This window comes from Bufo bufo, chromosome 1, assembly GCF_905171765.1.
Source record: "Bufo bufo chromosome 1, aBufBuf1.1, whole genome shotgun sequence".
Taxonomy (NCBI): domain Eukaryota; kingdom Metazoa; phylum Chordata; class Amphibia; order Anura; family Bufonidae; genus Bufo; species Bufo bufo.
In genome coordinates, this window is record NC_053389.1 from 78804419 (window position 1) to 78821384 (window position 16966).

At 45.5% G+C, this 16966-nt stretch overlaps 1 protein-coding gene across 1 annotated transcript; it reads left to right on the forward strand.

The window, feature by feature from the left end:
- Positions 1 to 85: 85 nt before the first annotated feature.
- SDHD (succinate dehydrogenase complex subunit D) lies at positions 86 to 16965 on the forward strand. Its single transcript, XM_040426669.1, has 4 exons — positions 86 to 210; positions 8795 to 8899; positions 12050 to 12194; positions 16267 to 16965. The coding sequence occupies exons 1-4, from the start codon at positions 165 to 167 to the stop codon at positions 16430 to 16432; spliced, it is 462 nt and encodes a 153-aa protein (XP_040282603.1). The 5' UTR covers positions 86 to 164; the 3' UTR covers positions 16433 to 16965.
- Position 16966: the final 1 nt, after the last annotated feature.

Genomic DNA, 16966 nt, shown 5'->3' on the forward strand with positions numbered 1-16966 from the left:
GTGCCCCGTCACTTTTTTTTTTTTTTTTTACAGCGGTGATATAACTCTCCGTGTACCAGACTAATAAAGTTAATTCAGACATTGAATAATAAAGTTTTGTTGATACAGAACTGTTCTGTTTCACTTCCTGGTCGCAGTGTGACCTTGGTTGGGTGTCGGGCAAGATGGCGGCTTTGGTGAAAGTGGGAGCTCTGTGCAGGGCAGGCAGAGGTGAGGTCGGGTCTGGGTGCCCTGTATTGTTCTATACTCCTGGGTGTAGCTTATTATAGACGGGGCGGGTTTTTTATTTCAATGTTTTATCGCAATCTTTATTGCATATAACAATAGACAGATTTGACAACTCTTCTGGAAGCTGGACCTGGTGGTTCTAGTGGTTGTCACCCAGCTTTTCATTGGGTAGGGTTGGATGTTTCTGTGTGTGTATACACGTCTATGGCTTTACAATGGCTGCTGGCAGTTTTGTTTTTCACTGGAAAAATGCTCTTTTAACCCCTTCAGGACCCTGCCATTTTTCACCTTTCTGTCCAGGCCATTTTTTTGCAAATCTGACCAGTGTCACTTTATGTGTTTATAACTCTAAAACGCTTTGACTTATCCACGCCATTCTGAGACTGTTTTCTCGTCACGTACTGTACTTCATGACAGTGGTAAAATTGAGTCAAAAAATGAATTTTTATTTATAAAAAAATGCCAAATTTCAATTTCTCTACTTTTATGAACGTTAGAAGTTTAGAAGTAAATCTTTAAATTTTTTTAAAAAATTCCAAAACCCACTTTTTAAGGACCAGTTCAGGTCTGAAGTCCCTTTGTGAGGCTTATATAATAGAAACCACCCAAAAATGACCCCATTTTACAAACTACACCCCTCAAGGTATTCAAAACTGATTTTACAAACTTTGTTAACCCTTTAGGTGTTCCACAAGAATTAATGGAAAATGGAGATACAATTTAAAAATTTCACTTTTTTGGCAGATTTTCCATTTTTTCCAGTTACAAAGCAAGGGTTAACAGCCAAACAAAACTCAATATTTATGGCCCTGATTTTGTAGTTTACAGAAACACCCCATATGTGGTCGTAAACTGCTGTACGGGCACACGGCAGAGCGCAGAAGGAAAGGAATGGCATATGGTTTTTGGAAAGAAGATTTCAGTGGGATAATTTTAAGCTGCCATGTCACATTTGAAGCCCCCCTGATGCACCCCTAGAGTAGAAACTCCAAAAAAGTGACCCCATTTTAGAAACTACACCCCTCAAGGTATACAGAACTGATTTTATAAACTTTGTTAACCCTTTAGGTGTTCCATAAGAATTGATGGAAAATAGAGATGACATTTCAGACTTTCACTTTTTTGGCAGATTTTCCATTTTAATAATTTTTTTCCAGTTGCAAAAAGGGTTAACAGCCAAACAAAACTCAATATTTATGGCCCTGAATCTGTAGTTTACAGAAACACCCCATATGTGGTCGTAAACCGCTGTACAGGCACACAGCAGGGCGCAGAAGGAAAGGAATGCCATACGGTTTTGGGAAGGCAGGTTTTGCTGGACTGGTTTATTTACACCATGTCCCATTTGAAGCCCCCCTGATGCACCCCTAGAGTAGAAACTCCAAAAAAGTGACCCCATTTTGGAAACTACCGGATAGGGTGGTAGTTTTGTTGGTACTAGTTTAGGGTACAGATGATTTTTTTTTGGCACCATTTTTTTTTTTGTTATTTACAACATTCATCTGACAGGTTAGATCATGTGGTATTTTTATAGAGCAGGTTGTTACGGACGCGGCAATACCTAATACGTATACTTTTATTTACTTAAGTTTTACACAATAGCAGCATTTTTTAAACCAAAAAAACTGATTCTGAGCCATAGTTTTTTATTTTTTTGGGTGATTGTGTAGGGGCTCATTTTTGCAGGATGAGGTGACGGTTAGAATGGTACTATTTTGGGGGGTATAAGCCTTTTTGATCAAAAAAATGGTTTATTTAGCACAGTTTTTATTTTTTGACGGTGTTCACCTGAGGGGTTAGGTCATGTGTTAGTTTTATAGAGCCGGTCGATACGGACGTGGCGATACCTAATATGTGTACTTTTCTTTCCCTATTTTTAACAATTTTTGTTTCCCTTTATTTTGGCAAAAGGATATATTTTTTTTTTCTTGAAACTTTACTTTTTTTTTTTGGAAAACTTTATTTTTATAACTTTTTTTTTTTACTTTATTTTTTGTCCCACTCTGGGACTTCAACTTTTGGGGGTCTGATCCCCTTTACAATGCATTCCAATACTTCTGTATTGGAATGCATTGGCTGTATGAATAATACTGTGTGTATTACTCATACAGCTTCCTGCCTGTGAGATCCAGGGGGCTGGATCTCACAGGCTCTTCACCGGAAGGCAGCGCGATGCCTTCCATGCCATTGTGTTCCCGTCATTGCAGCACGGGGACCCGATGGCAGCTCTGATAACCGTGAGGACATTGCACATCAAGGGTTAATGCATCGATGATTTCACCAATGCCGACACATGCAGCAGGGGTCCGGCTATCAGTGACCCCTGCCGCGGATCGGGCGGGTGCAGGATATGTATGGCGCTGGTCCTTAAGTCACGGACATCTGTGCCGTACATGTACGGCGCGGGTCCTCTACGGGTTAAGGTTGTCACCAAGTTTTTAGTTTTTTTTTTAACCTTTGATACGTCACATAGACATATGGAAAGTTCTGATTGGTGGTTTGTCAGTGCTGAGACCCACGCTGATCTCTACAATGATGAGAGGAGCACTCAACTAACAGGCTCTATCTTCACTACAGGAGAGGAGGCAAAATGGACTTAAAGGCTATGTACATCTTTGGGGACAATATATTTTTTTTATTATTGCATTGTACTCCTTTTGAGCTAAAAATATTTTTTTAAATAAGTGGAATTCGATCTGAATTTCAGGAAAAATTTGATTCGATACGAACGCGAATTTCCTCGTGCTTCATGGTAGCGAATCGCATTTTCAGTTACTGTACGGTTTTTGGATGGAGAAAATACCGCAGCATGCTACATTTTTTTCTCCGGCCAAAATTCCGGAACACTTGCTTGAATGCCGGATTCCGCATTAATTTCCATAGAAATGTTATAATGCCAGATCCGGTATCAAGTGTTCCAGTAAAAGGGATCTGGTTTCCAGGTCTGCACATGTGCAGACCTTTTAAAAATGTGAAAAATAATAAATACCAGATCCGGATGGCACCGTAAAAACGGATCCGGTATTGCAATGTATTTGTCAGACTGATCAGTCTGCAAATGACATGCATTTGCATACAGTTTTGGTGTGTGTGTGTGTGTGTGTGTGTGTGTGTGTGTGTGTGTGTGTGTGTGTGTGTGTGTGTGTGTGTGTGTGTGTGTGTGTGTGTGTGTGTGTGTGTGGTCAGTTCCAGCTCCATCTGCAACAACCTGAGTCTAGAGTCGCTGATGAGCAGCTTTCTTCACCCGCGTAGTGAAGAAAATACCAGTAGCTAGACATAGAGCAGAACCTGAACCAGCAGTTGGTGGCATACCTGGAGTGCACCTTGCCAGCCGTCATTGAAGATCCGCTGGACTACTGGGCAGCCAAACTGGATTTGTGGCCGCAACTGGTCTAGTTCGCCCTGGAAAAGCTGTCCTCCCCGGCTAGTAGTGTGGCATCAGAGCGGGTGTTTAGTGCGGCGGGGGCCATAGTTACCCCAAGAAGAACTCACCTGTCCACCCAAAATGTGGAGAGACTGACCTTTGTCCAGATAAATCAGGCCTGGATCAGCCAGGATTTCCATCTACCAATTCCAGATGCATCTGATTAGATCATCTATGGTGCCTCACCCAAACCTTGACAAAAGAGACTGGTTTCTTCTGGCTACTTGCCTCAGCTACTACTCTGATGCTGCCACTCGCCTGATGCCACACATCTGATGCCAAGTGCTCCTTCTTTCAGTCACCTTCGTCAGCAGGTACTGGTATTGCCACCCACCGCCCCACTCTGTCACCGGGTCACTTTCAGGTCTCCTGCTGCCGCCATCTCCAGACTCTGTCATCTTACCGCTCTATGGTCTCCTCATGCTGATGCCCCCTCTACACTGTCACTGTGCTGCTCTGCGGCCTCTGTGGCCTCCTGATGTTGCCGCTACCTCCAGACTCTGTCACTGGGCCACTCTGTGGACCTCTCACGCTGCTTCCACTAGAGTTGTTGCGATACCAAATTTTTGATTCGGTTTCGATACCATGAAAAAGTATTGCGATACTCGATACCATTCGATACCACGCGAAAAAAATAAACAAAAAAAGCCACGTGCATTCCTCATTTTTAAAAATGGCGAATCGCGCAGTTTTTATTTTATTTTTTCTGTTCCGGCATTCACCACCTAGATATTTTTTTTATATTTTAATAGTTTGGACTTTTCTGACGTGGCGATGTAATATGTTTATTTATATATTTTATATGTGAAATTGGGAAAAGGGGGGTGATTTATACTTCATATTTTAGTGTTTTTTTTTTTTTCACTTTTTATTTAATAACTATTTCCCCCCTTAGGGGCTAGAACCTGGGATCTTTCATCCCTTTTCCTATTCACCCTGATAGATCTCTATCAGGGTGAATAGGACTCCACACTGTCCCTGCTGCTCTGTGCTTTGTGCACACAGCATCAGGGATGTTACCATGGCAACCAGGGCTTCCTGGCTGCCATGGTAACCGATCGGAGCCCCAGGCTTACACAGCTGGGGCTCCGATCAGAAGCTGCCACTGCACCACCAATGAGGGGGAGTGGAGAGGTCCCTGTGGCCACTGCCACCAATGATTTTAATACTGGAGGGTTGAGAGGGGCCGGCGCACTGTGCCACCAATGATTTTAATGGGATGGGGGGATTGAGGGGGGGGGGGCACACTGCACCACCAATGATTTTACCCCTTTATACAGGAGGCGGGTACTAGCAGATCAGCGGCAGTTAACTGCCGCTGATCGCAGCTCCCTGTCAGGGGCAGGGTGCCGGCAATGCGATTCTGCTGCCGGCACCCGCCTCCTGTATGTGTTAAAGACTGACTACTGTATATGAGTCCAGACTTTCACTATTAGGCCACACAGAGCGGCGCCCAGCGATGTCTCAGCACTCACCATTTAGTCCTGGGCGCCGCTCCGTTCGCCCGCAGTGCCCCATTACTGTCTCCTCTCCTGCTCCACATGCTGCTGATTACTATCGGAGCGATGGGAGGAGACATCAGCTTCACTAGTGGGCGTTCCTTCTCCCTGGCTGTAGCGCTGTCCAATCGCAGCGCAGGGAAAAGGAACGCCCACTAGTGAAGCTGATGTCTCCTCCCATCGCTCCGATAGTAATCCTATCATTGGGGGCGCAGTGCGCCCGCCCCTCCTCCGCCCCTCTCTTCTCATTGCCGCCCCTCCTCCGCCCCTCTCTTCTCATTGCCGCCCCTCCTCCGCCCCTCTCTTCTCATTGCCGCCCCTCTCTTCTCATTGGTGGCAGCAGCAGCACAGGGGGAGGGAGGACTGCTTCCTTCTCCCCGTGCTGCTGAGAGAGAACATGAGCGCGCCGATAGCAGCGCGCTCATGTTCAGAGATACTAGACTGCGCAGAAGCGCAGCCCAGTATCGAAAAAACGGAAATCCCGGTATCGTATCGATACCGGGACAAAAGTATCGATTGGGTATCGAAATTTCGATACCCGCAACAACCCTAGCTTCCACCCTCCCCACTTCATGACTGGGCCACTTTTTTGCCTTTCAGCCTGGCTGACATCATCATTTATTTGACCTTTCTTCTGATCTGTCAGAAGGAAGGAAAAATGAGACACACACCGGATCCTGTTTGTGTAGCAGCTGTAAGGCCTGTATGGTCCCATCAGAATTGGCTTATGATTTGGTAGCCAAAAGCAGGAGTGGGTACAAAACACAGAAGACATGCAAATATTCCATTCACGTATCATCTCTGTTTTGGATCCACTCCTGTTTTTTTGGCTTTAGCAATACTGATGGATTACTGACCAAATGCTGACGAGTAAAGGCTGATGCTCCACAGGCAGGATCCGTTATTTGTGGGTTATTGTTCTGACAGATCAGAGGAAGGGGAAATAATCAGTGACGTCAGCACAAACTTACGTGGGGGGGGGGGGGGGGGGGGGGCTCTACTTGTATAAGCGTTTAATAGAACAGGTTCTGTAGACATCTACCGTATTTTTCGCCCTATAAGACACTAGGTTTTTGAGGAGGAAAATAAGAAGAATTTTTTTTTTTTAACCAAAAGGTGTGCTTTTGGTGGGTTTTGAACTAATGGTGGTCTGTGGATGACACTGTTATGGGGGCATCTGTGGATGACACATATATAGCATCTTATGCTATGTGTCATCCACAGTCCCTCCCCATAACAGTGTCCCTGTGTAGTGAATGACCCCCAATACAGGGAGTGGGGGTCGGCATCTGGTTTCGAATGGCAGCGGTGCAGTCACTGTATTCTATTACACCGGGCCCCGCTCACTGTAGTAATGATATCTAACCTGTAGGCAATGTTAAACTATCGAAAAATCATGTGTAATCCAGCCTGTAGTACTTACTATATTTCTTCCGTAGCAGGCAGGAGGCCGCGCGGGCGTCGGCAGCGTAACTCACTACGTCACGTGCCTGCTCCTCCCACTTTATGAATGAAGCAGGCGCGTGACGTAGTGAGTTAAGCTGCCAGCGCCCGCCCGCCCTGCCCTGCCTGCTACAGAAGATTGTAGTAAGTACTACAGGCTGGATTACACATGATTTCTATAGTTTAACATTGCCTACAGGTTAGATATGATTACTACAGTGAGCGGGGCCCGGTGTAATAGAATACAGTGACTGCACCGGGCCCCGCTGCCATTAATCTCACTCCCCCTATGTCTCTGTGCTACATTAAACATCTACTTCTAAATACTCCTATTAGTCAGTATACCTGCTGCCTAAAACCACTCTGCCCGAATCCCCTGAAGACGCCAGGTTAACTGGTGAAACGTGTCGGGGGGGCAGTGTTTAAAGTGGTTTTAGGCAGCTGGTGTACTGGCTAATAGGAGTTTATAGAAGTAGAGGTTTAATGTAGCGCAGAGACATAGGAGGAGTGAGATTATAGCAAGTACGGATATCCCTGTGAAGTAAAAAAAGGGGGTCAGTCAGCACATCCCATAGCACCGCATTATTGCAAATGCTATACCAGCAAGTTAGAGATATTTGGCAAATCATTTTGTACAAAATTATCTGAGCCCGTCTGCCGAACGTCAAGGCAATCTCTAGTTAGACGGGTTCCTAACACTATATACCTGTTATGTGCCATGGCGGCTAACATACAATTCAGAAGGTGTAGGTTCCACTCACATGCTGGGCTCACCTGAATTTTTGTCATTTTCGGTGCCAAAATGGCCTCCATTGAATCCAGGGAAGACATGAACCAGCATGCACGCTGGGCCCACTCCACACCACCCCCGGCGCCACATGGTCACCAAGGACTGCAATGAGAGTCCACACACTATCTCTCTCCTGGTGCCATATGGTTTCAGTGAGTGAGGGGGAGTGGGCCAAGCTATATACTAACACTAATTAAAATCAACCTGTGAGACAAACGAGCTGGTCAGGAGTGCACGACTGGAGAGGCAGCCACGCCTCCAGCAAACTGTGAAGTAAAAAAATGGGGTCAGTCAGCACATCCCATAGCACCGCATTATTGCAAATGCTATACCAGCAGGTTAGAGATATTTGGCAAATCATTTTGTACAAAATTATCTGAGCCCGTCTGCCGAACGTCAAGGCAATCTCTAGTTAGACGGGTTCCTAACACTATATACCTGTTATGTGCCATGGCGGCTAACATACAATTCAGAAGGTGTAGGTTCCACTCACATGCTGGGCTCACCTGAATTTTTGTCATTTTCGGTGCCAAAATGGCCTCCATTGAATCCAGGGAAGACATGAACCATACGGATATCCCTGCCAATGCTACATTACACTGGGAAGTAACCAGTGTTACAAGAGTAAATAAGGAGCACCAGAGACACCGCCGATATTTCTAGATTCTTTTATTGTAGTCAGTAGATAGGTTTGTTTATTCGCAACAATAAGTTATGTTTTAAGTGTTTAGTAAAGAGTACATGTAATGAGAAGGCTTTATTGGTCTTTATTGACCATTTGGCACAGTGACTAGCCCATACTACTTGACTAACCTCATTAATCCAGTCATTGTGCCTCTGCATGAACAACACAGGCCTAGTTTCATCTTCATGGACAACAATGATCCAGCTCATCGAGGTCGCATCATTAGGGAACGGCTGCTGGAGACTGGGGTACCTCGAATGGAGTGGCCTGCTCTGTCTCCAGACCTGAATCCCATTGCAAACCTATGGGATCAGCTGAGTCGCTGTGTAGAGGCTCGTAACTCTGTACCCCAGAACCTCAATGACCTGAGGGCTGCTCTTCAGGAAGAGTAGGATGCCATGCCTCAGCAGACAATATGCTGACTTGTGAACAGCAGGAGACATGGTTGTCAAGCTGTAATTGATTCTCAAGGCCACATGAAAAGTTATTGAGACAGTGACATTTTTGTGGGGGTATACCTACCACTGGTGTTGGCTTTTGTTTCAGTAAATTGAGATGAGGAAATCACCATTGCTGCTTCTACTTAAATGCCCGACAGTAGCCAGAACTTTTGTGATGCCATATGTCAGTGGGATGCTACTTTTCAACAAGTTTGTTCCTTTAGTTATAAGACTGTTTTGTGTTATGTTATATTAATATTTCTTCTGTATTTTTTCCAATTTCAGCTTATCCCTTTAGTAAATCTTTGCTGATAAGACCGGCAGTGTTTTTGGCACAAGACAGAACTTCATTACAAGCAGCCCCAGTCCAAGTGTCCCAAAGTCGTCATGGTAAAAAGGCTCTAACCGTATTGCATCGCTGATAGAAATGTTATAGTTTACATGATGCCATCTCCATGCAGGAACCCAGAGCTGTAAGACCACCCTGCCAACCCATTTCCTATAAGTCCCTATCACGGGAAGCTGAGATCTGTATTGCTGTTTGATGCCCAGAGTCGCTTTAGGATTTACTAATCCTGTAGATGGCGTAAGCTTAGACCGCCTGTCTAGACCTGCACCAGATATATCACAGGGGCTCAGGCTGGATGATAGATGTGGTGCGGGGAGAGACACTCCTGTCTAGCTGTATACTAGGAGCGGACTGGGAACTTAAAGTGGCCCTGGAAAAAACCTAAAAGTTGCTCCATGTTGTACCAGGTCCAAATTGATGGAAGACGAGGCAACCCAACTAGATGGTCTTAATTATACCGTAGTGCAGCAAAAAATACCATCCAAGTAGATGCCATAGTGCAACACAACATACTACCCCAAAGGCTGTCCCTCTGTGGTGGCCTCCCATAGCTACCACATTCTGTCCTTCTCCTCCTCCAATTGTCTCTAATTAAGATATGGATCATGGGGCTTAGGGCGTGAGATGCGGCCACAGCACTAAGCCAGCCCTACCATTGGTATGCAGCCTGGACTTCCCCTTAGTAATGACCCCCATAGTGCACCCAGTAGTATGCAGCCCAAGTGGCCAAGGAAAGAAGAAAAACATAAAATAGCAGAGTCCTGTTCCAAGTCACCATCTCCGGTGCAGCCCACAGGCCTCTTCCAGCCTGCAGCCTGAGATGCCATTTGTAAATTGCCTGGTATAGTAACCTGTGGCCTATGAGAGTGAACAGCAGGGCAGGGAGCTATAGGCTCCATGCCCCACCTCAGTGTTCAGCCATAGAACTGAATTCTCCAGCCGGGTACATGAGTACATGATGCTCCCAGTGTTAATTAATGATGAGAGCATCAGCGGCACTGAGGATGAGTTGGGCGGCCCCCTGAACATCGGCCTACTGGGAATTTTCCCTGTAGGGTCTACAGCCAGTCTGCCCCTGCTCAATACCAACTATTGGGTGGCTTAGTTTGAGATAGAACTTTGTCAGTGTGGCACATAATGGCTCATCCTAGGCCGTATCCAAAAAACCTATACATTAAATGGATGCCTCAGACTGATGCCATACAGTGGCATCTGTTCACCATAGAGTTCCATTGTGAAAAAAAAAAAGTATACTTTTTATTTTATTTACGAGACTGTGCAGGATACAAGAACGCGGTGTGCTGTGTTTTTGTATCCTTGTTTTCTAATGTATTCGTCAGGCATAGAATGTCACGTGAACCCAGCCATTGCAGAGTCTTTATGTAGCCATATATACAGCAAAAACAAAAAAAGGGTACAAACCACATGGTGTTTTTTTTTTATCACCAGTAAGAACGCAAAAAAAGAAGCTTTAGCAGTCAGTGGGCCTGGAACATGGAGGGATTGTTCAGATTGCTGCTCTCCAGGGTTAAGACGGGGCACGATTTGCTTTGTTCTTTGTCTGCCCAAGAGCTATTCGATCATCAAGCAGGGCGAGGTCAGGGTGCGCACTACTGTGTGCCATTAGTATTTCTGCTGCATCCTGCCCCATCTCTATACAAGTGGTTTCTCCACTTTTAACTTAGAAAATTAGTAGAACGCGTGATTTCACATAAAGGGAGTGTCTAGGACACTTCATCTCCATTTAACGTGACCGTGGACGAGCTGCAGTACCAGACACGGCCTATAGGCAGATGAGGCGCTCTTTATGGGGAACAAGAATATTTTTGTTACCTACTTCTGGAAGTCCATTTAAAGTGTACCTGTTCTTTTAAAAACTTTGATGGCATAGTGACACATCAAAGGGGGCAGCAGTCTGAGTGCTGGAACCCCCCACTGATGCCTGAATGAGGAGATAGAAGTGCTCACACAGAGGATGGGGATGCGCTCGGTTCCATCTGAAGCGGCAAGGCTGCATGTGATCACTTCTATCACCTTGTTTTAGCGATTGGTGGAGGACCCCCACCAAATCAAAACCTCTGACACGTCACTATGACATACTAGATTTGTACAAGTACGCTTCACAGCCATTGCACACCTTTGGCTTGCCAAGGTGAACCTAGTGTTTTGCAGCCAAATCACTATGATTGGTGACCTGTAGGAGCAGGGGTTCTCAAGGATTAGCCTACTTGGCAGTATTCTGTAAGAACCAGCAGCCCACCTGTCCTTATGTCGCCTCTGGTATTGCAGCTCAGTTCCTTTTAAGGCCTCATGCGCACGAACGTTGTGCATCCGTTCCGTGCATTGGCGACCGCAATTTGCAGTCCCCAATGCACGGGCGGCGGCCGGGACGGATCGAGACCCATTCAACTTGAATGGGTCCGTGATCCGTCCGCACCGTAAAAAAATAGAACAATTTCCGATCCGTGCTTCCGTTCCGCATCTCCGTGATTGCGGACCCATTCAAGGGAATGGGTCCGCATCCGTGATGCGGAGTGCACACGGGCCGGTGCCCGTGTATTGCGGACCCGCCATATGCGGGCCGCAATACAGCCACGGGCACACAATGTTCGTGTGCAAGAGGCCTAAAGGGGTTGTCTGAGTCTTTTATTCTGGTGAGCTATCCTCTGGATAGGTCATCAGTATCTGATCAGTGGGGGTCGGACACCCAGAGCCCCCGCTGATTATCTGTTTCAGAAGGCACCGGCGCTCACCAAGCGTAGCGCCGTACATTGTATCGTCGCTGTACTTGGTATTCACTCCTATGGGGCTGAGCTGCACCTAGTCCATGTGACTGATGAACGCGTCGTCACTGGCCCAGGGTCAGCTGAGAAAAGCCGCTGCCTTCTTAAACAGTTGATCGGCGGGGGTCCCAGGTGTGGGAAAAGTCTTGTAAAAACCCCTTTAAAACAAATGTGGCTAAGCTGTAATACCGTACTCAGACTCTAAACAAGGGTGCAGCTTTATTTTTTTCACAAGAAGAAAGCAGGCATGTTTTCTAACCATGAACAACCCCATGAATTAATTTGGGAGGGGTAGTAGATCAATGCATCGTTGTATTGTGCCAACGCTCCAAATTTTTCTAGTGCTGGATTTTAGCACAGAGTCTAGAGAATTATTTTTTTAAGTGATCAAATTTTATTTTTTTAAAGCCTCCTCCAAAGCAGCCTCCCTCCACTGGAGTGCCGAGCGAGCAGTGAGCGTGGTTCTCCTAGGCCTTCTACCCGCAGCTTATCTGTATCCTGGAGCTGGGGTGGACTATTCACTGGCGGCAGCCCTCACCCTGCACGGACACTGGTAAGAATGACGGATCAGAGCTTCTGTGCAAGCGCCGTTCTAGCTTTAGCTCATCAATATGTACTTGTTCCATCTATTCACTGACATGTGCGGAGATCTTCATCTTACTGGTCATCCACAACAGCTTGACCAGATTGGGGGTGGGTGGGGGTTACTAGTCATCCATTGCCCCCGCCATGCATGGTCAGCTTTAGACCTGTGTGATCCAGAGGAAGGGAAAGCAAAACCCTCAGGCCATAAATCTATACGGCCCTAGATTATGGCAGCAGCATCATAAGCAATGCGAGAAATATATATTAAACCCCTGTAGGACCGAGCCAGTTGTGTTCTTCACGACGCAGTCCCTCTTCTGAAAAGTGCTACTTTATGTGGTAAGAATTGTGGAATGCTTTCACATATCCAAGCCATGCTGCGATTTTTTTTTTTCTGAGACTTTGTGCAAAAACGGTTTTGTTACAAAAATACTACCGTATGGATCCACCATGAACGGATCCGGTTGTATTATGTCTTCTATAGCCATGACGGATCCATCATGAACACCATTGAAAGTCAATGGGGGACGGATCCGTTTTCTATTGTGTCAGAGAAAACGGATCCGTCCCCATTGACTTACATTGTGTGTCAGGACGGATCCGTCTTGCTCCGCACCACATCGCGGACAGTAAATCACTGCTTGCAGCTTTATTCTGTCCGCGATAGGAGCGCAACCAAACGGAACGGAATGCATTCTGGAGCATTCCGTTTCATTCAGTTCAGTTTTGTCCCCATTGACAATGAATGGGGACAAAACTGAAGCGTTTTCATCCTATGACGGGTCTCAATGGCAGAATTGAAAACACAAGTGTGAAAGTAGCCTCAACGTGATTAGTGCTCTAATTGTAAAAAATTACTAATTTTATATTTTGTTGCCATATTCTAAGAACCATAACTTTATTTTTTTATTTTTATGTTGACAGAGCTCTGTGAGGATTTTTTTTTGTGGGACAGGCTGTGGTTTTTATTGATACGTGGCTTTCTGATTTGCTTTTCCTATTACATTTTTCGGGAGGTGAGGAACCAAACACAGCTCTTCTGTCAGTTCTGTAAATAATGCGATGACACGATTATGACAATAACACATTTCTATAGTTTTTTTTTGACGCACACTTCTAAGCATCTGTTTGTGTGCTTTACCAAATTCGAATACCCATGTTTATACTCCCATCGAAGCACTTCTTTTTTGTTCGGTATGTTGTAGTTTTATTGTTGTTATTTATGGGTACATATTTCTTTGATCACTTTTTATACCATTTTTGGTGCGGTGACTGAAAAAATGTCATTTCCAGCATTTTTATAATTTTTCTGTATTCTGTTCATTCTGAGGGATACGTCTTGTGATAATTTTATAGATCTGTTTGTTACAGACACTGAGATAACCAGTTGTCTCAATAATAAATGACTGGATAAGGTGAAAATGGGCATTCTATAGCTCGTCTGCCTAGTGCTTATAATCAGAGTATCACATGGCTGAATTTCCTAGACCAGGTGAGGCAGGTCTTATGGTGTAGGTCCCGTGTGTTAGAAGCCACTTTGTTGCTGGTAGATGGGCCTGACACAATTTTGATCAAAAGGGTGTGCAAAGAGCGTCTGATTTTCCTAATTTTCCTATAGTAAGTATAGCAGTAATGCAGTTTGCATTTCTGCATATTTCCAGTGTTTTGTGTCTTTATACATAAAGTAGTGTGCTGCTGCTTTCACATCTGCAGGCGCCAGTTCTGGCAGAGAATGCTGGGAGTCGGCCAAACGCAAACAGCGGTTTCTGTCTGGCGAATTCTCAGTATTTTTGCCAGATTGCAGACGGATCTCTGTCAGACCCCATTACAGTTAGTGGATCCGGCAGGTATTCTGGGGAGCTGGAATAGCTGCCACAGATGCTAAACCAGCCTAAGCCCTTGTTTGTTTTTACATTGCAGCCATGGTGGCGTGCACCTGAACCCCATTGTATACATCGTTTGAAAGTGTTGGTCTAACTGCACTTTGCATCAATATATATATATATATATATATATATATATATATATATATACACTGCTCAAAAAAATAAAGGGAACACTTAAACAACACACTGTAACTCCAAGTCAATCGCACTTCTGTGAAATCAAACTGTCCACTTAGGAAGCAACACTGAGTGACAATCAATTTCACATGCTGTTGTGCAAATGGTATAGACAACAGGTGGAAATTATAGGCAATTAGCAAGACACCCCCAATAAAGCAGTGGTTCTGCAGGTGGTGACCACAGACCACTTCTCAGTTCCTATGCTTCCTGGCTGATGTTTTGGTCACTTTTGAATGCTGGTGGTGCTTTCACTCTAGTGGTAGCATGAGACGGAGTCTACAACCCACACAAGTGGCTCAGGTAATGCAGCTTATACAGGATGGCACATCAATGCGAGCTGTGGCAAGAAGGTTTGCTGTGTCTGTCAGCGTAGTGTCCAGAGCATGGAGGCGCTACCAGGAGACAGGCCAGTACATCAGGAGACGTGGAGGAGGCCGTAGGAGGGCAACAACCCAGCAGCAGGACCGCTACCTCTGCCTTTGTGCAAGGAGGAACAGGAGGAGCACTGCCAGAGCCCTGCAAAATGACCTCCAGCAGGCCACAAATGTGCATGTGTCTGCTCAAACGGTCAGAAACAGACTCCATGAGGGTGATATGAGGGCCCGACGTCCACAGGTGGGGGTTGTGCTTACAGCCCAACACCGTGCAGGACGTTTGGCATTTGCCAGAGAACACCAAGATTGGCAAATTCGCCACTGGCGCCCTGTGCTCTTCACAGATGAAAGCAGGTTCACACTGAGCACATGTGACAGACGTGACAGAGTCTGGAGATGCCGTGGAGAACGTTCTGCTGCCTGCAACATCCTCCAGCATGACCGGTTTGGCATTGGGTCAGTAATGGTGTGGGGTGGCATTTCTTTGGAGGGCCGCACAGCCCTCCATGTGCTCGTCAGAGGTAGCCTGACTGCCATTAGGTACCGAGATGAGATCCTCAGACCCCTTGTGAGACCATATGCTGGTGCGGTTGGCCCTGGGTTGCTCCTAATGCAAGACAATGCTAGACCTCATGTGGCTGGAGTGTGTCAGCAGTTCCTGCAAGACGAAGGCATTGATGCTATGGACTGGCCCGCCTGTTCCCCAGACCTGAATCCAATTGAGCACATCTGGGACATCATGTCTCGCTACATCCACCACGTTGCACCACAGACTGTCCAGGAGTTGGCAGATGCTTTAGTCCAGGTCTGGGAGGAGATCCCTCAGGAGACCGTCCCCCACCTCATCAGGAGCATGCACCGGCGTTGTAGGGAGGTCATACAGGCACGTGGAGGCCACACACACTACTGAGCCTCATTTTGACTTGTTTTAAGGACATTACATCAAAGTTGGATCAGCCTGTAGTGTGTTTTTCCACTTTAATTTTGAGGGTGACTCCAAATCCAGACCTCCATGGGTTGAAAAATTTGATTTCCATTTTTTAATTTTTGTGTGATTTTGTTGTCAGCACATTCAACTATGTAAAGAACCAAGTATTTCAGAAGAATATTTAATTAACTCAGATCTAGGATGTGTTATTTTAGTGTTCCCTTTATTTTTTTAAGAAAGTGTGTGTATGTGTGTGTATATATATATATATATATATATATATATATATATATATATATATATATATATATATATATATATATACACACACCTGTCGGTATTACACTGACAGTTTGCCTATTGGACCTTGTGTTTGCAAATTATCCCCTCCCTTCAGGTCCTCCGCTGTGTCACATGTCCAACACTCTAAGTGTGGACAGGAGGTCAGTTTCTCCATTCATTCCTATGGGATCCTGGATGTGAGTGGCCTAGGCATGAATCAAGAAACTGACTTCCTATCCACACATAATGCGCAGAGTCAGAGTGTCGGCCACGTGACACAGCAGAGGACCATAAGGGAGGGGATGACGCACATATACAAGCAGTAGGATATTCTGTATTTTGGGGGGTGTTGCCATCTGTCTAATCTCTATGTGTTTTCTTTGTTTTTAGGGGTCTTGGGCAGGTGCTGACTGACTATGTGCATGGCGATGCAAAGATTAAGCTGGCCAACACCGGACTGCTGGCGCTCTCATCCTTAACGTTTGCTGGTCTTTGCTATTTCAACTACCACGATGTGGGGATCTGCAAAGCCGTTGCAATGCTGTGGAGCCTGTGATGGCTCTGCAGATGAATGTATATATCCGCTCTTGTATTTTATGCTTCCGACGGATAAGACAAGGAGGCAGCAGCAGCGAGAAGATGGATGAAGACATGACCATTTGCTGCCCACAGTACTGTACATGCCGTCCAGATTGGTTTGTACCAGAGCTCCACGTGTGATTCATAAATGTGCTTAACACAGCCATTTACCGTATTGGATATGTTTTAGAATACCCGAAGAGACGCATGTTATCCGCAATCATCCGGGATGAGTTAATCTACAGTTCATTCATGCTTAGATTTTGGGTTAACGTGTCACTTATTCCAGTTACTGTGGTTTAATTCTTGATCTGCCAGACTGATCCGCCTAATTTCACGTCTTCCAGATGGCGAAGGCATCCCAGTCTGGTTATAGAGGTACACTAATCATTATCTCATTTTGCGTTAAAAAAAAAACAAAAAAAAAAACATTAAACTGAATGAAGGTCACATGAACGAACAATGACGTTTGTTTAGTGCTTGAAATAAATAAAATACCCAAAAAATGTTG